This window comes from Bombina bombina, chromosome 5 (assembly GCF_027579735.1).
Source record: "Bombina bombina isolate aBomBom1 chromosome 5, aBomBom1.pri, whole genome shotgun sequence".
Taxonomy (NCBI): Eukaryota; Metazoa; Chordata; class Amphibia; order Anura; family Bombinatoridae; genus Bombina; species Bombina bombina.
The window spans coordinates 339,531,115-339,553,211 of NC_069503.1; the positions used below are offsets into that span (position 1 = coordinate 339,531,115).

General features: G+C 36.0%; 1 protein-coding gene across 1 annotated transcript in view; it reads left to right on the forward strand.

Annotated features, from left to right (window-relative positions):
* Window positions 1-22,097, forward strand: part of LOC128660336 (ATP-binding cassette sub-family B member 5) — a 414,907-nt gene that overhangs the window by 132,589 nt on the left and 260,221 nt on the right. Inside the window, exon 4 of the mRNA XM_053714135.1 lies at window positions 4,682-4,812. Coding sequence (XP_053570110.1) covers window positions 4,682-4,812 — 131 coding nt within the window. The remainder of the gene's footprint in view (window positions 1-4,681; window positions 4,813-22,097) is intronic.

Below are 22,097 nucleotides of genomic sequence, written 5' to 3' on the forward strand. Positions count from 1 at the left end.
TTTTTTCACAGGTTTTTATTCTTATTCCCTTTTTTTATTTTTTATTTTTGCATTTATATTTTTATGTTTTTGCATTTTTATTTTTGTTTTTGGATTATGACTCATTTTTCATTTTTCATTTTTCACCGTCCTATTGCCAACTTCTTACCATTTTTGTTTGTTACCAAGGATATTTATCATTTGGACACTCATCTGGATAATCACCTCACTACACTAGGAGGATACATTAGACTTTGTCACAGAGAAACTTATTGTTTTTGCACTTGCTATTGTTTTTGCACTTGCTTTTATTTTGGACTTCACAGAATTTTTTGATCACAGCCTCATTCACATACTAGATTTTCTTATGGTTTGTGCATTATTTCATTAGAATTTGTAATTTTTCACAGATTGTGCTTTGATTTATCACTTGTTCATATTATTAATTTCCCTTAAGATAAAGCCATCACCAATATATCCCACGCTAAGCTATTGCATCATATCTAGCTCACATCTGCATTAATTTCATTGGTTTTATATATTGTATGTATGTTTTTTAGCTAGAGCCATGGATCCATGCTCTTAGTTCTTGATGTATTATTGTGGTTAACATGTGATTTTAATTATGTATTAACTATATATTAAATAGTTTCATCTTTTTAACCAACTGCAGCATTTTATGATTCCTGCCTTTTTAAGCTTAAAGCGCTCACTCTCACCATTCTATTGTGTTTCTTTTTCTGTTAGCCTGCTAGGAGACTAACCTGTGAGTGAGCATAAGGCCCCTCATCTACTAGCGCTTAGTCTGTATATTCCTAATTTTCAATCCGCCACCCTGGAGGCCGCAGATGCCATAGGAATCAATGGGAGTCTGAAAGCAGCAAAAGCTTATGTTCGATGCGGCCAGATATCCCATTGATTTCTATGGTAGAAAACAAATTATGTTTACACCTAACACCCTAAAATAAGCCCAGAGTCTAAACACCCCTAATCTGCCACCCCCGACATCGCCGCCACCTACATAATGTTATTAACCCCTATCCCGCCGCTCCTGGACCCCACCGCAACTAAATAAATGTATTAACCCCAATCCCGATGCTCCCCGACACCGCCGCAACTAAATAAATGTATTAACCCCTATCCCTCCGCTCCCGGACCCCTCCGCAACTAAATAAATGTATTAACCCCTAAACCCCTGGCCTCCCACATCACTACCACTTACTAAACCTATTATCCCCTAAAGCGCCAGCCCCCCACATTGCCATAAACTAAATTAAGCTATTAACCCCTAAACCTAACAACCCGCTAACTTTACATTAAATATTAACTCATCCCTATCCTTATAATAAATTTAAACTTACCTTTAGAATTAAAATAAACTATATTAAACTATTAATTAACGTACCCTAAATATTATACTAAAATTACATTAAACTAATAATTAAATTAACTATATTACATATTTAAAAACCTAACCCTACTCAAGTTATTTAAATCTAATATAAATAATTACTAAGTTACAAAAAAATAACAACTAAGTTACACAAAATAAAAAACACTAAGTTGCACAAAATAAAAAAATAAATGATCAAATATTTAAACTAATTACACCTAATCTAATAGCCCTATCAAAATAAAAAGCCCCCCCAAAATAAATAAAAAACCCTAGCCTACAATAAACTACCAATGGCCCTTAAAAGGGCCTTTTGCAGGGCATTGCCCCAAAGAAATCAGTTCTTTTACCTGTAAAAAAAAAATACAAACAACCCCCCAACAGTAAAACCCACCACCCACACAACCAAACCCCCCAAATAAAAACCTATCTAAAAAAAACTAAGCTCCCCATTGCCCTAAAATGGGCATTTGGATGGGCATTGCCCTTAAAAGGGCATTTAGCTCTTTTTCAGCCCAAAGTCCCTAACCTAAAATTAAAGCCCACCCAATAAACCCTTTAAAAAACCTTAAATTAACCCCCGAAGATCCACTTACAGTTTTCGAAGACCTAACATCCATCCTCATCAAAGCAGCAGAAGTCCTCAGTGAAGCCAGCAGAAGTCTTCATCCAAGCGGGCAGAAGTCTTCATCTAGACGGCATCTTCTATCTTCATCCATCTGGCGCAGAGCGGCTCCATCTTCAAGACATCCGGTGCGGAGCATCCTCTTCTTCAGACGTCTCTTGCAGAATGAAGTTTCCTTTAAATTACGTCATCCAAGATGTCGTCTCTTACATTCCGATTGGCTGATAGAATTCTATCAGCCAATCGGAATTAAAGGTGAAAAAATCCTATTGGCTGTTGCAATCAGCCAATAGGATTGAGCTTGCATTCTATTGGCTGATTGGAATAGCCAATAGGATGCAAGCTCAATCCTATTGGCTGATTGGATCAGCCAATAGGATGAAAGCTCAATCCTATTGGCTGAACAGCCAAAAGGATTTTTTCCCCTTTATTTCCGATTGGCTGATAGAAGATGCCGTCTGGATGAAGACTTCTGGCCGCTTGGATGAAGACTTCTGCCGGCTTCGCTGAGGACTTCTGCCGCTTGGATGAGGATGGATGTCCGGTCTTTGAAAACTGTAAGAGGTTAGTGTTAGGTTTTTTTAAGGGTTTATTGGGTGGGTTTTAATTTTAGGTTAGGGACTTTGGGCTGAAAAAAACTAAATGCACTTTTAAGGGCAATTCCCATCTAAATGCCCTTTTCAGGGCAATGGGGAGCTTAGGTTTTTTAGATTGGTTTTTAATTGGGGGGTTTGGTTATGTGGGTGGTGGGTTGTACTGTTGGGGGGTGTTTGTATTTTATTTTACAGGTAAAAGAGCTGATTTCTTTGGGGCAATGCCCCGCAAAAGGCCCTTTTAAGGGCCATTGGTAGTTTATTGTAGGCTAGGGTATTTTTTATTTTGGGGGCGGGGGTTATTTTGATAGGGCTATTAGATTAGGTGTAATTAGTTTAAATATTTGATCATTTATTTTTTTATTTTGTGTAACTTAGTGTTTTTTATTTTGTGTAACTTAGTTGTTATTTTTTTGTAACTTAGTAATTTTTAATTGTAGATTTAAATAACTTGAGTAGGGTTAGGTTTTTAAATATGTAATATAGTTAATTTCATTGTTAGTTTAATGTAATTTTAGTATAATAGTTAGGGTAGGTAAATTAATAGTTTAATATAGTTTAATGTAATTTTAGTATAATAGTTAGGGTAGGTTAATTAATAGTTTAATATAGTTTAATGTAATTGTAGTATAATAGTTAGGGTAGGTTAATTAATAGTTTAATATAGTTTAATGTAATTTTAGTATAATAGTTAGGGTAGGTTAATTAATAGTATAATATAGTTTATTTTAAATCTAAAGATAAGTTTAAATTTATTATAAGATAGGGATGAGTTAATATTTAATGTAAAGTTAGCGGGTTGCTAGGTTTAGGTGTTAATTGCTTAATTTAGTTTATGTAGATGTGGGGGGCTGGCGGTTTAGGGGTTAATAGGTTTAGTAAGTGGTAGTGATGTGGGAGGCCAGGGGTTTAGGGGTTAATACATTTATTTAGTTGCAGAGGCGTCTGGGAGCGGGGGGATAGGGGTTAATAACTTTATAAGCGTTGCGGTGGGCTCCGGGAGCGGAGAAATAGGGGTTAATAACTTTATTTGGTTGTGGCGGGGTCCTGGGAGCGGCGGGATAGTGGTTAAACATTTTAGTATAGTGGCGGTGTTTAGTGACAGGGTATAAATAAAGTTGGGAAAAAATAGAATAGCAGCGAAAAACTACTACTAGCAATTAATGTTGAGTTTTCCATTATTGCTGTCATTTCCAAGCCAAAAAGATACACCAGGGCAATCAATTTCACCAGTACAAATATATATTTACTTATAAACACATTTATAAAGAGCTATTCAAAATCAGGGGCAGTGGCGAGCATGTATATGTATAAGAAGTAAGCATTATGTTATCATTTATAGATCACTTCCTAAGAAGTTGTAATTGTTACAGGGAACAATACAGGTTTACAAATTTTCACACCTCATGCTGCCATAATATCTACATATTCTATTTGAAATTCAAACAGAAGTGTCTTGATCACACATATACATACCTGAACACATTACAAAAGTTTTCCATCTAGTTGCTGTAAAATGCTTTTATAAGCCATAGTACAAACTAGAGGAAAGACACCAGCACACAAATTAAATAAAAGTAAAAAAATATCTACTTTTAATTTATAGTATTAGCTCAGAGCACAGAGTACAAATACATATAACTGTAGCATTTAAGGGACCAATACTGTATATTATTACATACATTACATATATATATATTTTGTTTTGCAGCAATATGCATGTGTAAATTACAGGTTTTGTTGATATAAAGCTTTTCATTTTGAATAATAAGTAACTTAAAGGGGCAGTAAAGTAAAAATTAAACTTAAATTGATGGCTTGATCCATATGGATGCTTATTGCAGAAAAATATGCACACACATACTAAAAATTTTCTTCTAATTTGAAAATTTTCAACTACCTGGCTGAATTTCTTAAAATTGAAGAACATCCGATTTAGAAACAGAGATGTATAGTCATTAATTTGAATTGGACTAAAATCTCACCTCCCTCTCCATAGTTTGTAAATCTAGACTACAGTTTTCGTAAACCAGTTTATGTAATTATTCTGTGACAGCTTATTTATCTTTTTTTTTATTATTCAACTTTTAGCATTTAGTGGGTGTCAAAATAAAACAAAAAAACCCACAAAAAAACAACATATCATGAATACAGACTCGGATATTGAGATGACAAGAAACTCAACTGAAGCATTTCAGGATCACGTTTGTGAGGATGGCAAGTATGTATGACACATAAATGTACAGTATCTTATTCATAAAAATAAAAAGTGTACAATATCACAAAACAATAATAAAACAAAATAAATGTGATTCTTAAGGGATAAAAAAAATCCATAAAAGGATATGTCCTGTGTGTATATAGAAGTTTGTAGGTTCTAAGAAAGCTTCAATGATGTTGATAACCTCAAAAATTTGCACTGAATAATACTCATATGAATTAGAGCTGATACAAGCTCTATCATGTAACAGATTGTATTATGATTTATTAGTTCATACGTTTTCGGACGAATGTTTGCCGATTCGGAGATTCGAATGCTTCCCAATTTCTGAATCGGCACCATAACTAAAATTCTGAAAAATTCCGAAAATGAATAAATCAGTTTCCGAATTTTCGGATCAGTTATTCATATTCGGAATTTTTCATTGTTCTAATCTAAACCGCAGTTCCCTGACATCGCCGGCACCAACTAAATCACTAAATAAAGATATTAACCCCTAAACCCACGTTCCCCGACATCGCCAACACTAACTAAACATATTAACCCCTAAACCGCAGTTGCCCAAGATTTCCGACACTATCTAAACCTATTAACCCCTAAACTACTGTTTCCAAACATCATCAACACTAACTAAACCTATTAACCCCTAAACCGCCATTCCCAAACATCGCCAACACTAACTAAACCTATTAACCCCTAAACCGCAGTTCACCAACATCACCGACACTAACTGAAACACTAACTAAACCTAAACCCCTAAACTGCTGTTCCCAAACATCGCCAACACTAAACCCATTAACCCCTAAACCGCCGTTCCCAAACATTGCCAACACTAACTAAACCTATTGACCCCTAAACCGGCGGCCCCCACATCACAACAACCTAAATTAAACTATTAACCCCTAAACCTAACTCCCCCTAACTTTAACATAATTAAAATAGACCTAAATTAAAGTTACAATTATTAACTAGCTACCTATTTAAAAATAAATACAAACTTACCTGTGAAATAAAACTAAAACCTAAGCTAGCTACAATATAACTATTTTCTAACTACCTACTAAAAATAAATACAAACTTACCTGTGAAATAAAAATAAAATCTAAGCTTAAACTAATAAAGCCTAACATTACAAAAAAAAAAAAATCTAAGATTACAAAAAATAAAAACAAACAAAAATTAGTTTGCGCTTGACCTTATGCTCAGTAAATGTTAACTAAATAAGAACGTACATTTATATCTGTCTCAAAGAAACTATGTACAAACACAAGGTGTCTTTGAAATATACTGTTCTGAATCTTAATCGTATTTGACAAAAATCTGACCAATAATTATTAAATAAATATATATTAAGTAGATATCATTCCATAAAAAAGATCAAATTCATTTCATATTATATACACATTACAAAGCTTCATTTCATGTTATATACAGATTACAAACCCACTAGATTACCTTATTCTTTATGACTCAGGGAGTATGGTAAATAATTTAAAATAATGCCAGAGTTCCTTAACTCCAGGTGCGCTCTCCCTTGATGGAAAAACCTTGGGTGCTGCTTCCACATTCACTGAGTACAAGGAGTGCTCAGGCTCTAGATACACTGGAAAGATAAGAACACACAATGCATCCCAGATTCAAGGTAAAGTGTTTTATATTTTATTTGTGCACACAATCTATTGCACTTAAAGCTACTTTATAAGGCGATTTTTATATGGATCTCTTGTAAGTGCAATAGATTGTGTGCACAAATAAAATATAAAACATTTTACCTTGAATCTGGGATGGGCTGTGTGTTCTTATCTTTCCAGTGTACAAAAAATAAAAAAGTACCATTACAAAAAATAACAAACGAAATTATCCAAAATAATAAAAATTATTCCTATTCCAAAACCCTGTTTAAAAAAAAATAATCAAAATAAGTTAGTGTTTTAGTCAGTGTTGGCGATGTGGGTGTATGGCAGTTTAGGGGTTAATAGGTTTAGTTAGTGTTGGAGATGTTGGGAAACTGCGGTTTAGGGGTTAATAGGTTTAGTTGGTGTTGGCAATGTTTAGGAACAGCAGTTTAAGGGTTAGTAGGTTTCCTATGGGGAAACACTTCCTACGTCTGCACCTAACACTCTAACATGTACCCCGAGTCTAAACACCCCTAACCTTACACTTATTAACCCCTAATCTGCCGCCCCCACTATCGCTGACCCCTGTATATTATTTTTAACCCCTAATCTGCCGCTCCGTAAACCGCCGCTACTTACATTATCCCTATGTACCCCTAATCTGCTGCCCCTAACACCGCCTATATTATATTTATTAACCCCTAATCTGCCCCCCACAACGTCGCCTCCACCCCTAATCTGCCGAGCGGACCGCACCGCTACTATAATAAAGTTATTAACCCCTAATCCGCCTCACTAACCCTATAATAAATAGTATTAACCCCTAATCTGCCCTCCCTAACATCGCCGACACCTAACTTCAATTATTAACCCCTAATCTGCCGACTGGAGCTCACCGCTATTCTAATAAATGTATTAACCCCTAAAGCTAAGTCTAACCCTAACACCCCCTAAATTAAATATAATTTTAATCTAACGAAATTAATTAACTCTTATTAAATAAATTATTCCTATTTAAAGATAAATACTTACCTGTAAAATACACCCTAATATAGCTACAATATAAATTATAATTATATTATAGCTATTTTAGGATTAATATTTATTTTACAGGTAACTTTGTATTTTTTTTAACCAGGTACAATAGCTATTAAATAGTTAAGAACTATTTAATAGCTAAAATAGTTAAAATAATTACAAATTTACCTGTAAAATAAATCATAACCTAAGTTACAATTAAACCTAACACTACACTATCAATAAATTAATTAAATAAAATACCTATAATTATCTACAATTAAACCTAACACTACACTATCAATAAATAAATTAAATACAATTCCTACAAATAAATACAATGAAATAAACTAACTAAAGTACAAAAAATAAAAAAGAACTAAGTTACAAAAAATAAAAAAATATTTACAAACATTAGAAATATATTACAATTTTAAACTAATTACACCTACTCTAAGCCCCCTAATAAAATAACAAAGCCCCCCAAAATAAAAAAATGCCCTACCCTATTCTAAATTACTAAAGTTCAAAGATCTTTTACCTTACCAGCACTGAACAGGGCCCTTTGCGGGGCATGCCCCAAGAAGTTCAGCTCTTTTGCCTGTAAAAAAAAACATACAATACCCCCCCCAACATTACAACCCACCACCCACATACCCCTAATCTAACCCAAACCCCCCTTAAATAAACCTAACACTAAGCCCCTGAAGATCTCCCTACCTTGAGTCGTCTTCACCCAGCCGAGCCAAATTCTTCATCCAAGCGGAGCAAGAAGAGGTCCTCCATCCGGTAGAAGTCTTCATCCAAGCAGGGCAGAAGAGGTCTTCCATCCGATTGCATCCGGAGCGGAGCGGCAGCATCCTGAAGACCTCCGACGCGGAACATCCATCCTGGCCGACGACTGAACGACGAATGACGGTTCCTTTAAATGACGTCATCCAAGATGGTGTCCCTCGAATTCCGATTGGCTGATAGGATTCTATCAGCCAATCGGAATTAAGGTAGGAATATTCTGATTGGCTGATGGAATCAGCCAATCAGAATCAAGTTCAATCTGATTGGCTGATCCAATCAGCCAATCAGATTGAGCTCGCATTCTATTGGCTGATCGGAACAGCCAATAGAATGTGAGCTCAATCTGATTGGCTGATTGGATCAGCCAATCGGATTGAACTTGATTCTGATTGGCTGATTCCATCAGCCAATCAGAATATTCCTACCTTAATTCCGATTGGCTGATTGAATCCTATCAGCCAATCGGAATTCGAGGGACGCCATCTTGGATGACGTCATTTAAAGGAAACGTCATTCGTCGTTCAGTCGTCGGCCAGGATGGATGTTCCGCATCAGAAGGTCTTCAGGATGCTGCCGCTCCGCTCCGGATGGATGACGATAGAAGATGCCTCTTGGATGAAGACTTCAATCGGATGGAAGACCTCTTCTGCCCCGCTTGGATGAAGACTTCTACCGGATGGAGGACCTCTTCTTGCTCCGCTTGGATGAAGAATTTGGCTCGGCTGGGTGAAGACGACTCAAGGTAGGGAGATCTTCAGGGGCTTAGTGTTAGGTTTATTTAAGGGGGGTTTGGGTTAGATTAGGGGTATGTGGGTGGTGGGTTGTAATGTTGGGGGGGGTATTGTATGTTTTTTTTTACAGGCAAAAGATCTGAACTTCTTGGGGCATGCCCCGCAAAGGGCCCTGTTCAGGGCTGGTAAGATAAAAGAGCTTTGAACTTTAGTAATTTAGAATAGGGTAGGGCATTTTTTTATTTTGGGGGTCTTTGTTATTTTATTAGGGGGCTTAGAGTAGGTGTAATTAGTTTAAAATTGTTGTAATATTTTTCTAATGTTTGTAAATATTTTTTTATTTTTTGTAACTTAGTTCTTTTTTATTTTTTGTACTTTAGTTAGTTTATTTCATTGTATTTATTTGAAGGAATTGTATTTAATGTATTTATTGATAGTGTAGTGTTAGGTTTAATTGTAGATAATTATAGGTATTTTATTTAATTAATTTATTGATAGTGTAGTGTTAGGTTTAATTGTAACTTAGGTTAGGATTTATTTTACAGGTAAATTTGTAATTATTTTAACTATTTTAGCTATTAAATAGTTCTTAAATATTTAATAGCTATTGTACCTGGTTAAAATAAATACAAAGTTACCTGTAAAATAAATATAAATCCTAAAATAGCTATAATATAATTATAATTTATATTGTAGCTATATTAGGATTTGTTTTACAGGTAAGTATTTAGCTTTAAATAGGAATAATTTATTTAATAAGAGTTAATTAATTTCGTTAGATTAAAATTATATTTAATTTAGGGGGGTGTTAGGGTTAGACTTAGCTTTAGGGGTTAATACATTTATTAGAATAGCGGTGAGCTCCAGTCGGCAGATTAGGGGTTAATAATTGAAGTTAGGAGTCGGCGATGTTAGGGAGGGCAGATTAGGGGTTAATACTATTTATTATAGGGTTAGTGAGGTGGATTAGGGGTTAATAACTTTATTATAGTAGTGGTGCGGTCTGCTCGGCAGATTAGGGGTTAATAAGTGTAGGCAGGTGGAGGCGACGTTGAGGGGGGCAGATTAGGGGTTAATAAATATAATATAGGGGTCGGCGGTGTTAGGGGCAGCAGATTAGGGGTACATAGCTATAATGTAGGTGGCGGCTTTTTGCGGTCGGCAGATTAGGGGTTAATTATTGTAGGTAGCTGGCTGCGACGCTGTGGGGGGCAGGTTAGGGGTTAATAAATATAATATAGGGGTCGGCGGTGTTAGGGGCAGCAGATTAGGGGTACATAAGTATAACGTAGGTGGCGGTCGGCAGATTAGGAGTTAAAAAAATGTAATCGAGTGTCGGCGATGTGGGGGGGCCTCGGTTTAGGGGTACATAGGTAGTTTATGGCTGTTAGTGTACTTTAGAGCACAGTAGTTAAGAGCTTTATGAACCGGCGTTAGCCCAGAAAGCTCTTAACTACTGACTTTTTTTCTGTGGCTGGAGTTTTGTCGTTAGAATTCTAACGCTCACTTCAGCCACGACTCTAAATACCGGAGTTAGAAAGATCCCATTGAAAAGATAGGATACGCAAATGACGTAAGGGGATCTGCGGTATGGAAAAGTCGCGGCTGGAAAGTGAGCGTTAGACCCTTTTTTGAATGACTCCAAATACCGGCGGTAGCCTAAAACCAGCGTTAGGAGCTACCGCCAAACTCCAAATCTAGGCCTTAGTGTTTTAGTTAGTGTCAGCGATGTCAGGAACTGCGGTTTAATGGTTAATAGGTTTAATTAGTGTCTGCGATGTTTGGGAATGGCGGTTTAGGGGTTAATAGGTTTATTTAGTGTCGGCGATGTCGGGGAACTGTAGTTTAGGGTTTAAGGTAGGTTTAGGTAGTGTTGGAGATGTGGGGGGGGCGGCAGTTTAGGGGTTAATAGGTTTAGTTAGTGTCGATTATGAGGGGGGACAGGAGTTTAGGAGTTAATAGCTTTATTTAGTGGCGGCGATGTGGGGCGGCGGTTTTAGATCATTTTGTTTCGGCAATTGGCGGCATATTAGTTATGTTTAGTTGAATAGTTTTTTCGGATCCTTTATTTTTTTCAGGTCCATTCTTTATTCATATGCATTATTCTATTCTAAACTTCAGAATAGAATAATTCATATAAATAAAGAATGGATCCGAAAAAAACGAATGGATTAAAAAAAATTATTTAACTTAACATAACTAATTTGCCGAAACTAAATTATTTATTCAACTAATGAAAACAAAACAAAACTATTTTTTTAGCGTTGCACATGTCTAATAGAATCTTCTCCAAATATCAATGAGAGAAAAACAACAGCGCAACACTTAACAGATAAAGGGAATAGAATGAGCTATTATAGGAAAATTACTCAAATAGGATAGAACTGACATATGCTCTATTGCAGAGCTTTCCAAACTTTTTATGTTGGTGACACACTTTTTAGACCTCCATCATTTTGTGACACAGTAATTCAGTTGTACTAGCAAACAGGAGGTTCAGCGAACTTGTTTTAAGAGATACGGACACATACATAAATGATATAATAACAAAATAAATTTACAAGTAACAGTATGTATGTGCAAGAATTAAAAAAAAAGCTAATAGCTACTTACTATATTAATGGGATGTATGAGGTTGATGGGATTTACAAACGGCTAGATTACAAGTTTTTGTCGATAAGGCTGTGCGGTGCAACGCTGGTATTACGAGTTTTCTGCAAGCCGGCGTTAGCCTCAGAAAAGTGAGCGTTGAGTAAAATTTAGCTCCACATCTCACTGTAATACCAGCACTGCTTACGGTAGCGGTGAGCTGGCTAAACGTGCTCGTGTGCGATTTCCCCATAGGAAATAATGGGGCTGAGACGGCTGAAAAAACCTAACACCTGCAAAAACACAGCGTTCAGCTCCTAACGCAGCCCCATTGATTCCTATGGGGAAATACATTTTACGTCTACACCCTAAAATGAACCCCGAGTCTAAACACCCCTAATCTTACACTTATTAACCCCTAATCTGCCACTCCGGACACCGCCGCCACCTACATTATACTAATGAACCCCTAATCTGCTGCCCCCAACATCGCCAACACCTACATTATATTTATTAACACCTAATCTGCTGCCCCCAACATCGCCGACACCAACATTATATTTATTAAAACCTAATCTGCCGCCCCCAACGTCGCCGCAACCTAACTACAATTATTAACCCCTAATCTGCCGCCCACAACGTCGCTGCCACTATAATAAATATATTAACCCCTAAACCTAATCCTAACCCTAACACCCCCCCTAATTTAAATATAATTTAAAATGATCTTAATAAAATTACTACAATTAAATAAATGAATCCTATTTAAAACGAAATACCTATAAAATAAACCCTAAGATAGCTACAATATAACTAATAGTTTATATATATATATATATATATATATATATATATATATATATATATATATATATATAGATAGATAGATAGATAGATAGATAGATAGATAGATATTATATATATATATATATAAATATATATATATATAGGCTTACCATAATTTTTAGAGGTGAAACTGGGACCACCTGGTGCGGTGCCAGTGGGGGTGTGGTCAGGAGCGTGGTCAAGGGGGCGTGGCAATTACCGGTCCTTTTAAAGTAGTAGCTTTTATGTGTGTAATGTTTCATGGATACTCTACCCTTCTTCAGTCAAACAAGTGAATCACACAGTTTAAATAGACCATAACACCAACCCCTAGTGAAAAAAGCACCATTACGTTGTCATGGCAAATAAATCATTAATCTAAATCTCAGATTCTAAATAATGCCAAACATCAAGCATAATTATCACTTTATCAATTTCACAATTTAATATCTGCAGAGTAATATGTGTTTTATGTGTCTAATTAAGGAACAGAGCCAAATACTGATAAGGCATAAATACAATATTGAATGAAAGTAAAAGAGAAACACATACCCACTAAAGCTGTTTAAGAGGCTACTCTATACCATAATGCAGGAAGATTATAGCCAAAATGCTATCCTGCATGAAGTAAAGCAAGATCCAGGCCAAAAATCCTGCCTGACTGTACTTCCTAGTCATACCCATATGATTCCCCTAAAGGTGTATTACCGGCAATGTCACCAGGGGTCGGGGGGGGGGTGTGTGTGTTAAATTCTTAGAAAAATAAACCAAGTAGTACTACAAAATTAAAAAAACCTATGCTGCTCACTCAGCCTGTATTACTAAATGTAAACTTTGAAGGACACGAACGTTAAGTTAAGCAGGGCTGTATGTAACAAAGTACCAGCATCCAACTATGCTGGAGAGCCACAGTCCAGTCATTTTGAATAATGTGTCTGGGTTTCAGGAGGTCTGAAGCCCGGAAACATGATTTGAAACCTGGAGGTGGCAACCCTACTGGGACAGAATGAACAACTGGGTGGGACACTGGGACAGCCCCTCCAAACTGGGACAATCCCAGTAAAAGTGGGACTTCTGGTAAGCCTATATATATAAATATATATATATATATATATATATATATATATATATATATATATATATAAAATATAATTACATTTTCTTCTATGTGGCATGTGAAATATTTACATTAAAACACAGTAAAATATAATAAAAATATTAAAATTGAATAAATATAAATTTTTATGTTTCAAGATATTTTTTCTGCTAAGGGCTCCAAAGTGTATATACCAAAGTCTATATATCGATATGTGTATATATGTACAGTATATACATGTGTATATATGTATGTGTTTACATTTATAAATACATATACATATACTGTACATATATACTGTATATATATTTATTTTTATATATATATATATATATATATATATATATATATATATATATATATATATATATATATATATATATATATATATATATATATATATATACAGTATATAAAACACGGAAGGGGGCTGCACTCTCAGACCAGACCAGGTACACATCCCATGACCCTGCAACATGCTCAGCCCTGGGTGCTCACTGGCACTCACAGGAAGCTGTGCTGTCCCCAGAGTCACAAGCAGTTAACCCCAGACAGGTCTGGGTGCAAGAACCATAGGAAAAATAAAAAAAAAATCAATACAACACACAGAGAAAGTCCAGCACTCACTTACAAGCTCTCAGCTAAGATAAAAAGCAAAAATGGAAGGGTTAGTTACCGCATGTGGCCAAATGGGACAAGCCCACGTACCACGTCAAGGTCCCTTCCAAAAACCTGGGACCCTAAAACAGCCACAAAATGCAAGCTCTCAATCCAACAAACTAAGAACAAGTGAAGGGTGCAGTAACTAACTTTTCCATTTTTGCTTTTTTGTGGTTGGTTTCTCCGGTAACTGATGTTTGGCTAACAGTGGGGTCTGTAACATATGGGAGTTTCACCGCAACAACTCCGTAATTGGTTGAAATATGTGGAAGCGTGTTTTGGTTTGATTTCCAATACTGTCATCTTTGTTTATGCTTACGTTTATGCATGACCGGTGGGCAACTAGGCATGCAGATTCAGCCAATTACATCTGGGCGCAAGAGGAGAGAGATAGAGGGTGCCCTTGATGAACCGGATTAAGAGGAATACAGATAAAATAACATAACAGTGAGTCAGATACACTTAATGAAAGTAAGAGTGTATCCTAAGAGATATATCAATCTCAAATGAGTAAGTGATATATATCACAATTGGTAAGAGGTATATTACAATAAAATTAATATTAACCTATAACAATGTCTTGTCAGAAGAATAATCTTCACAATATAGTGAAAAATAATAAAAAATGAAAAATAAATGGAACAATGGTAAGGTTTCTAACAGGTGATAGGTATCCTATAATAATAAACAGGTAATATATATTCGCCAATGGTATAATAATTCAATAATTCTAATAGAGCTTTAACAAATTAACATCTGGGCGCGTCGGCTTCGTGGACCAATGGGAACCTTAGCATGGTGACAGCTGCAAGGGCTCGATGGTCCTGTTAGTGGGAGTCGATACGTGAGACTCTGGGGGGTAGTTATCAAGCCGTCAACCTCAAATACGCTGGAATTCCACAGCGTATTTGTGGCGAGGCTGATTCGCCTTAGTTATCAAAGGCTAGAGACCGGCAAAAGTAGAATTTTGTGACGTAAGCTTCGATCCGCCGGACTCAGTCCGACACAGATCGATTCTTACGTCACTCCAGATGTTCCGCACACAAGTGCGGCACTATCTGACTACTTTTGCTAGTTATCAAAAAACTAGCAGGTATGCTCGGCACTTTTCCGGCCCAGCGTACCTGGTTTTCAAACCACCGCCCTGGAGGCGGCGGATCCCATAGGAATCAATGGGAGTCTGACCATAGCGAAAGTACAAGTTCGCTGCTGCCAGACATCCCATTGATTTCTATGGGAGCTGTCTACACCTAACACCCTAACATGTACCCCGAGTCTAAACACCCCTAATCTGTCCCCCCCCTACACCGCCGCAACTAAATAAAGTTATTACACCCTAAACCGCCGCTCCCGGAGCCCACCGCAAGCTACTCTATACATATTAACCCCTAAACCGCCACTCCCTGACCCCGCCGCAACTATAATAAATGTATTAACCCTTAAACCACCACTCCCTGACCCCGCCGCAACTATAATAAATGTATTAACCCCTAAACCGCCGCTCCCTGACCCCGCCGCAACTATAATAAATGTATTAACCAATAATCCGCCGCTCCCTGACCCCGCTGCAACTATAATAAATTTATTAACCCCTAAACCGCTGCTCCCGGACACCGCCGCCACCTACATGATACCTATTAACCCCTATCCTGCCCCCCTATACCGCCGCCCTCTATAATAAAGTTATTAACCCCTATCCTGCCAATCCCGGACCTCGCTGCAACTAAATAAATAGTTTAACCCCTAAACCACCGCGCCCGGACCCCGCCGCAACCTATATTAAACTTATTAACCCTTAATCTGCCCCCCTACACCTATAATTCATTTATTAACCCCTATCCTGCCCCCCTACACCGCCGCCACTGTAATAAAATTATTAACCCCTAAACCTAAGTCTAACCCTAACCCTAACTTAAATATTAATTAAATAAATCTAAATAATATTTCTCTTATTAACTAAGTTAATCCTATTTAAAACTAAATACTTACCTTTAAAATAAACCCTAATATAGCTACAATATAAATAATAATTATATTGTAGCTATCTTAGGATTTATTTTTATTTTACAGGCAAATTTCAATTTATTTTAACTAGGTACAATAGCTATTAAATAGTTATTAACTATTTAATAGCTTACCTAGCTAAAATAAAGAGAAATTTACCTGTAAAATAAAAACTAACCTAAGTTACAATTACACCTAACACTACACTATACTTTAATAAATTATTTCTATTTAAAACTAAATACTTACCTGTAAAATAAACCCTAAGATAGCTACAATGTAATTAATAATTACATTGTAGCTATTTTAGGATTTATATTTATTTTACAGGTAACTTTGCATTTATTTTAGCTAGTTAGAATAGTTATTAAATAGTTATTAACTATTTAATAACTACCTAGCTAAAAGAAATACAAAATTACCTGTAAAATATATCCTAACCTAAGCTACAATTAAACCTAACACTACACTATCATTAAATTAATTAAATAAATTAACTACAAATAACTACAATTAAATACAATTACATAAACTAACTAAAGTACAAAAAATAAAAAAAATAAGTTACAAACATTTAAAAAATATTACAACAATTTTAAGCTAATTACACCTAATCTAAGCCCCCTAATAAAATAACAAAGCCCCCCAAAATAAAAAAATTCCCTACCCTATTCTACATTAAAAAATTTCAAATCTCTTTTACCTTACCAGCCCTTAAAAGGGCCTTTTGTGGGGCATGCCCCAAAGAAAACTGCTCTTTTGCCTGTAAAAGAAAAATACAACCCCCCCCGACATTAAAACCCACCCCCCACATACCCCTAATCTAACCCACCCCCCCTTAAAAAAACCTAACACTACCCCCCTGAAGATCATCCTACCCTGAGTTGTCTTCAGCCAGCCGACCCACCGATGGAACCAAAGAGGAGATCCAGAGCGGCAGAAGTGATCCTCCAAGGGGCGCTGAAGAAGTTTTCCATCCGATGAAGTGATCCTCCAGGCGGCGCTGAAGAAGTCTTCCATCCGGGCGATGTCATCTTCCATGCGGCGCTGAAGAAGTCTTCCATCCGGGCGATGTCATCTTCCAAGCGGGGTCTTCAATCTTCTTTCTTCAGGATCCATCTTCATCCCTGCCGACGCGGAACATCCTTCTTTCACGACGGACTACCGACGAATGAAGGCTCCTTTAAGGGACGTCATCCAAGATGGCGTCCCTTCAATTCCGATTGGCTGATAGGATTCTATCAGCCAATCGGAATTAAGGTAGGAAAATTCTGATTGGCTGATGGAATCAGCCAATCAGATTGAGCTCGCATTCTATTGGCTGATCGGAACAGCCAATTGAATGCAAGCTCAATCTGATTGGCTGATTGGATCAGCTAAGCGGATTGAACTTCAATCTGATTGGCTGATTCAATCAGCCAATCAGATTTGTCCTACCTTAATTCCGATTGGCTGATAGAATCCTATCAGCCAATCGGAATTGAAGGGACGCCATCTTGGATGACATCCCTTAAATGAGCCTTCATTCGTAGGTAGTCCGTCGGGAAAGAAGGATGTTCCGCATCGGCGGGATGAAGATGGATCCTGAAGAAAGAAGATTGAAGACCCCGCTTGGAAGATGACATCGCCCTGATGGAAGACTTCTTCAGCGCCGCTTGGAAGATGACATCGCCCGGGTGGAAGACTTCTTCAGCGCCGCCTGGAGGATCACTTCATCGGATGGAAGACTTCTTCAGCACCCCTTGGAGGATCACTTCTGCCGCTCTGGATCTTCTCTTCGGTTCCATCGGTGGCTCGGCTGAGTGAAGACAACTCAAGGTAGGATGATCTTCAGGGGGGTAGTGTTAGGTTTATTTAAGGGGGGTTTGGGTTAGATTAGGGGTATGTAGGTGGTGGGTTTTAATGTTGGGCGGGTTGTATTTTTCTTTTACAGGCAAAAGAGCAGTTTTCTTTGGGGAATGCCCCACAAAAGGCCCTTTTAAGGGCTGGTAAGGTAAAAGAGCTTTGAACTTTTTTAATGTAGAATAGGGTAGGGATTTTTTTTTATTCTGGGGGGCTTTGTTATTTTATTAGGGGGCTTAGATTAGGTGTAATTAGCTTAAAATTGTTGTAATATTTTTTAAATGTTTGTAACAGCTTTTTTTATTTTTTGTACTTTAGTTAGTTTATGTAATTGTATTTAATTGTAGTTATTTGTAGTTAATTTATTTAATTAATGTAATGATAGTGTAGTGTTAGGTTTAATTGTAACTTATTATACCAAAAGAGAGGGAAAGACCTCTCTGCAAGACTGCACTTATAGCACTCTTTGCCTGGACTAGTGATGGAGAAATTGGGAATTTTAAAATATAACTTTTATTGGATATATTAAAATAAAACAAAACACTCAATTAAAAACACCCTGTAAGTAGAAGGCCTATTCCTTGATCTACTATCAGCCTTTGATATGTTGTAGGTACTTAGAAGGAAATTGCTTAGGCAGGGAGTTACAAAATGTGACCACTTGTGCAATAATAATTTAAATACTCCGTCTTGATATTTATGTGTCAAATGCACTTATATCTGAGTATCTTGAAATATTATTAGATTGTGCTGGGTATTGGAATTGAATTCACTGCTAGTAATGTTCAATGAACTCCACAGTGTATATCAGGAGTAATGTGAAAAATTTCACTTTATTACTGTCTGTTATTCCTGTTTCTTCTTTTATTAAAGTATAGAGAGTTAAGATATTCAGAATAATCAGGTCTCACGTGACAGTTTATGATCTTGTGTTATTAGTTATATTGATGAAAATTGAGTATTTTCTTTATTCAACTTTTTCACAGTTGCTAGGTTTATTTATTGCATTAAATTATTTACAACCTCTGTGTGATTCAATTGACTCATTTGTATCAGATCATTCACAAGATCTATTTTTGTTTTCTCGCTGGATATACATCTAAATATTAGTAATTCTGTGTTTGGTGTACATATCGTTTTCCCATTGTAACGATACCACTTTCTCATATGGGATTCTTATAGGATTGTATTATTGTATAATAGGAAGTATGTGTAAGTCTTCTAATAAGATCAATCCTAATAGTTGTAATGTATCTTTTTCAGTAACAGTGTATAGTATAGTTCTTACACCTAGTGACTCAGTCAATCTCAGTGTATTTTAATCTTGATGGATGTTGTGACACAAAGATGTATTAGCTGTTACATTAGAATATTTATACTTGAAAGCTGGGGGAATTCACTTAACTTGTGAATGCTTAGCTACAGTGTTATGCAGCTATGTGTGTAGCTATTGTGGTAGAAAGTTCTGTTTGCCTGCTTAACTGTAATATTGAGTGTATCCTTCCTTATAATAATTCAGTTTCTTATGTGACTCAGTATCACATTAATAGTGCAACATGGTGCTTGGTGTACACTACTATAGGATCAGATACAAACTTGTAAAAATATTATCTGTAACGTTAAAGTTGTCAACTACTGCAGCAAACATAAATAGTTCCCCCAGTAAGATAAATTCTATAACACTTAGTACTGTTATATTTACAATTCCCCCAAAGTGGTATCAAATGGGTTGCCTGCTACTAAGTAGCTTAATGCTAGTGACTCTCTGTCAGTTCCAATAGCATGTGGTCATAGTTATAACTAAGTTATACGATATCGAGTAATAACTGTTAGTTATATAAATAGAAGGCTCAATGCGTTTGTATCAATTATTCCCGCCTAAACAGGCCAACTACTACAGGTAATTTTTAAAAATTATATAGAGCTCCCATCTGCTTTATAACCCCCTGACCGGTTTCGCCCGTATCGGGCTTTTTCAAAGGCGGCGCGCCGCCGGAAGTTTTGAAATATACGTGGGTTGAGGACCCGGTCCCAATATCAGCTCCTTTTGTGATTGGACAATCTGGCTGTCACTCTTAGCGGTTAGCCAGTTAGCGCTTCCCTATGTTATAGGTAGTGATAATAGTTTAGCCATCGCCGGTCTCCATTGAATATTATCTGTTCTACATTAGAGGTATCAAGGAAGACATTTGTTGGTTATAATAATCACAAGTTTGATCATATATTTTAAGTTCATTGTTAGTATAGTAATATATTACATATTACTTCATTTTAGGCTTAATGTGAAATATTGAGTTTTTTATCGTTATAAGTAAGCCTAGGTTAATGCCTTTAGATAGATTGGATATAAGGAGAAATAGAACGTAGTTTATGAACATTATAATATAGTTTGATGTCATATAATCTTGTTCTTTCTTGTGTATTGATGGAATATATACATATTACTGCACCTGTTATGAATTTATTCTCTTTGTATATTAAGGATTATGAAGTTGATTTAGTACCTATGTTGTTATTATACTAAATGATGAGTGTACTACTTAATAATAGACTGGTCTCTTATGTTTATTATTATTGTCAAGTTATCTCTACTATTAATTTTAGTTACTGAACCAACTTTGTGTTGGGTATTATAAGTAGTTGTATATTTTTTGAATTAATTTATAACTAAAATTATTTTACTATTAGTGCTATGGATTAAAATTAAATTTAAAATTAAAAATTAATCAAGTGCTCCATTGTGTGATATATTAGATATCATATTGGACGTGATAAAATATATAAGTGAAAGTGCTAAAATTGTGTTCTGTGTTTTCAGTGTGTGCAAAACTTATATATGTTGAGGGTCTAAGTGCTCACAAAAAAGGGGGTTGATTGAATATAGTGAGGGAAAATCAATGAATAAAAATAAATATAAAGTTGGAAGAATTTTTTATTAAAAGAATAGTATGGGTAGTGTTTTCTTGTGTGGTTAGTTGTGGTAGTGTCTCACTGTTACAGGGGGGTAGTGTCAAGGGGGTTGATGAGTGTGACTTATACGTTGTGCCACCTGTTTGGTTGGTTTATCTCTAATCAAGTGATAGGGATTGAGTTCAAGTTCAAATTATACATATTGGTATTGTTTTGCAGAGTTAGCAGAAATTTGGAATTGGTATTCTGTTTCTAACTCACATCTATTATACTTGTGTTAGAGTATGTTAGAATAGAGTTATTATTTCTCAAGTTTGGTTCTTTCCAGGTATTGTATATATGTTCTTATTTAATTTGTTTCATCATTTCTAACTTTTAAGATGTACATAAAAGTTATTATTTTCGTTCATACCATGGGGTTGAACACTATTAAGAAGGTAGATCCATCTGCTCTCTCTTTTTAATAGTTTAGTTTCAAGGTTTCCTCCTCTGATACCCAATCTGATTCTTTCTATGCCTTTGCATAGTAATTCTTCAGCATTGGCTTTATGGTATTGCAGGAAATGGTGTGCGACACTTGTAAGAGTTTTATCATCTTTTTTGTCTTGCTCCGCATTTCTGATGTTGCGTAAATGTTCCATGATTCTCACTCTTAATTTTCGTGTCGTCATACCTACGTAAAATTTTTCACATTTACATATGAGTAAGTATATCACTCCCTCTGTTTGGCAACTGATGTAATCTCTGATGGCGTGTTTGTTTTTGAATCGATCTATTACATGATCCGATTTTATTACATATTTACATGTACTGCAGTTGCCACATTTATGTGATCCTGGTGCCAATGCTGTTCTAGTTTTGTGTCTTTGCAGATGGCTGCTTGTTATCATATCCTTAATGTTACGTGTGCGTTTATATGAAATGGAGGGTCTGGTTCCTATAATATCTTTTAATGTAGGATCGGATTTCAAAATGTACCAATGTTTGTTCAGAATTTCATTAACCGCTTTACTTTGAGAGTTGTATGTTGTTATAAGTCTTGGAATGTCGTTTCCAAGTCTGTGTTTTTTCTTCAAAAGTTCTTGTCTGTTGGTTTCTTCTGCTCTGTATTTAGCTTTTTTGATTGTTCTCTTGCTGTACCCTCTCTCCAATAACCTACTTTCCAATTCTTGAGCACGTATTTTAAATGTTTCTAAATCAG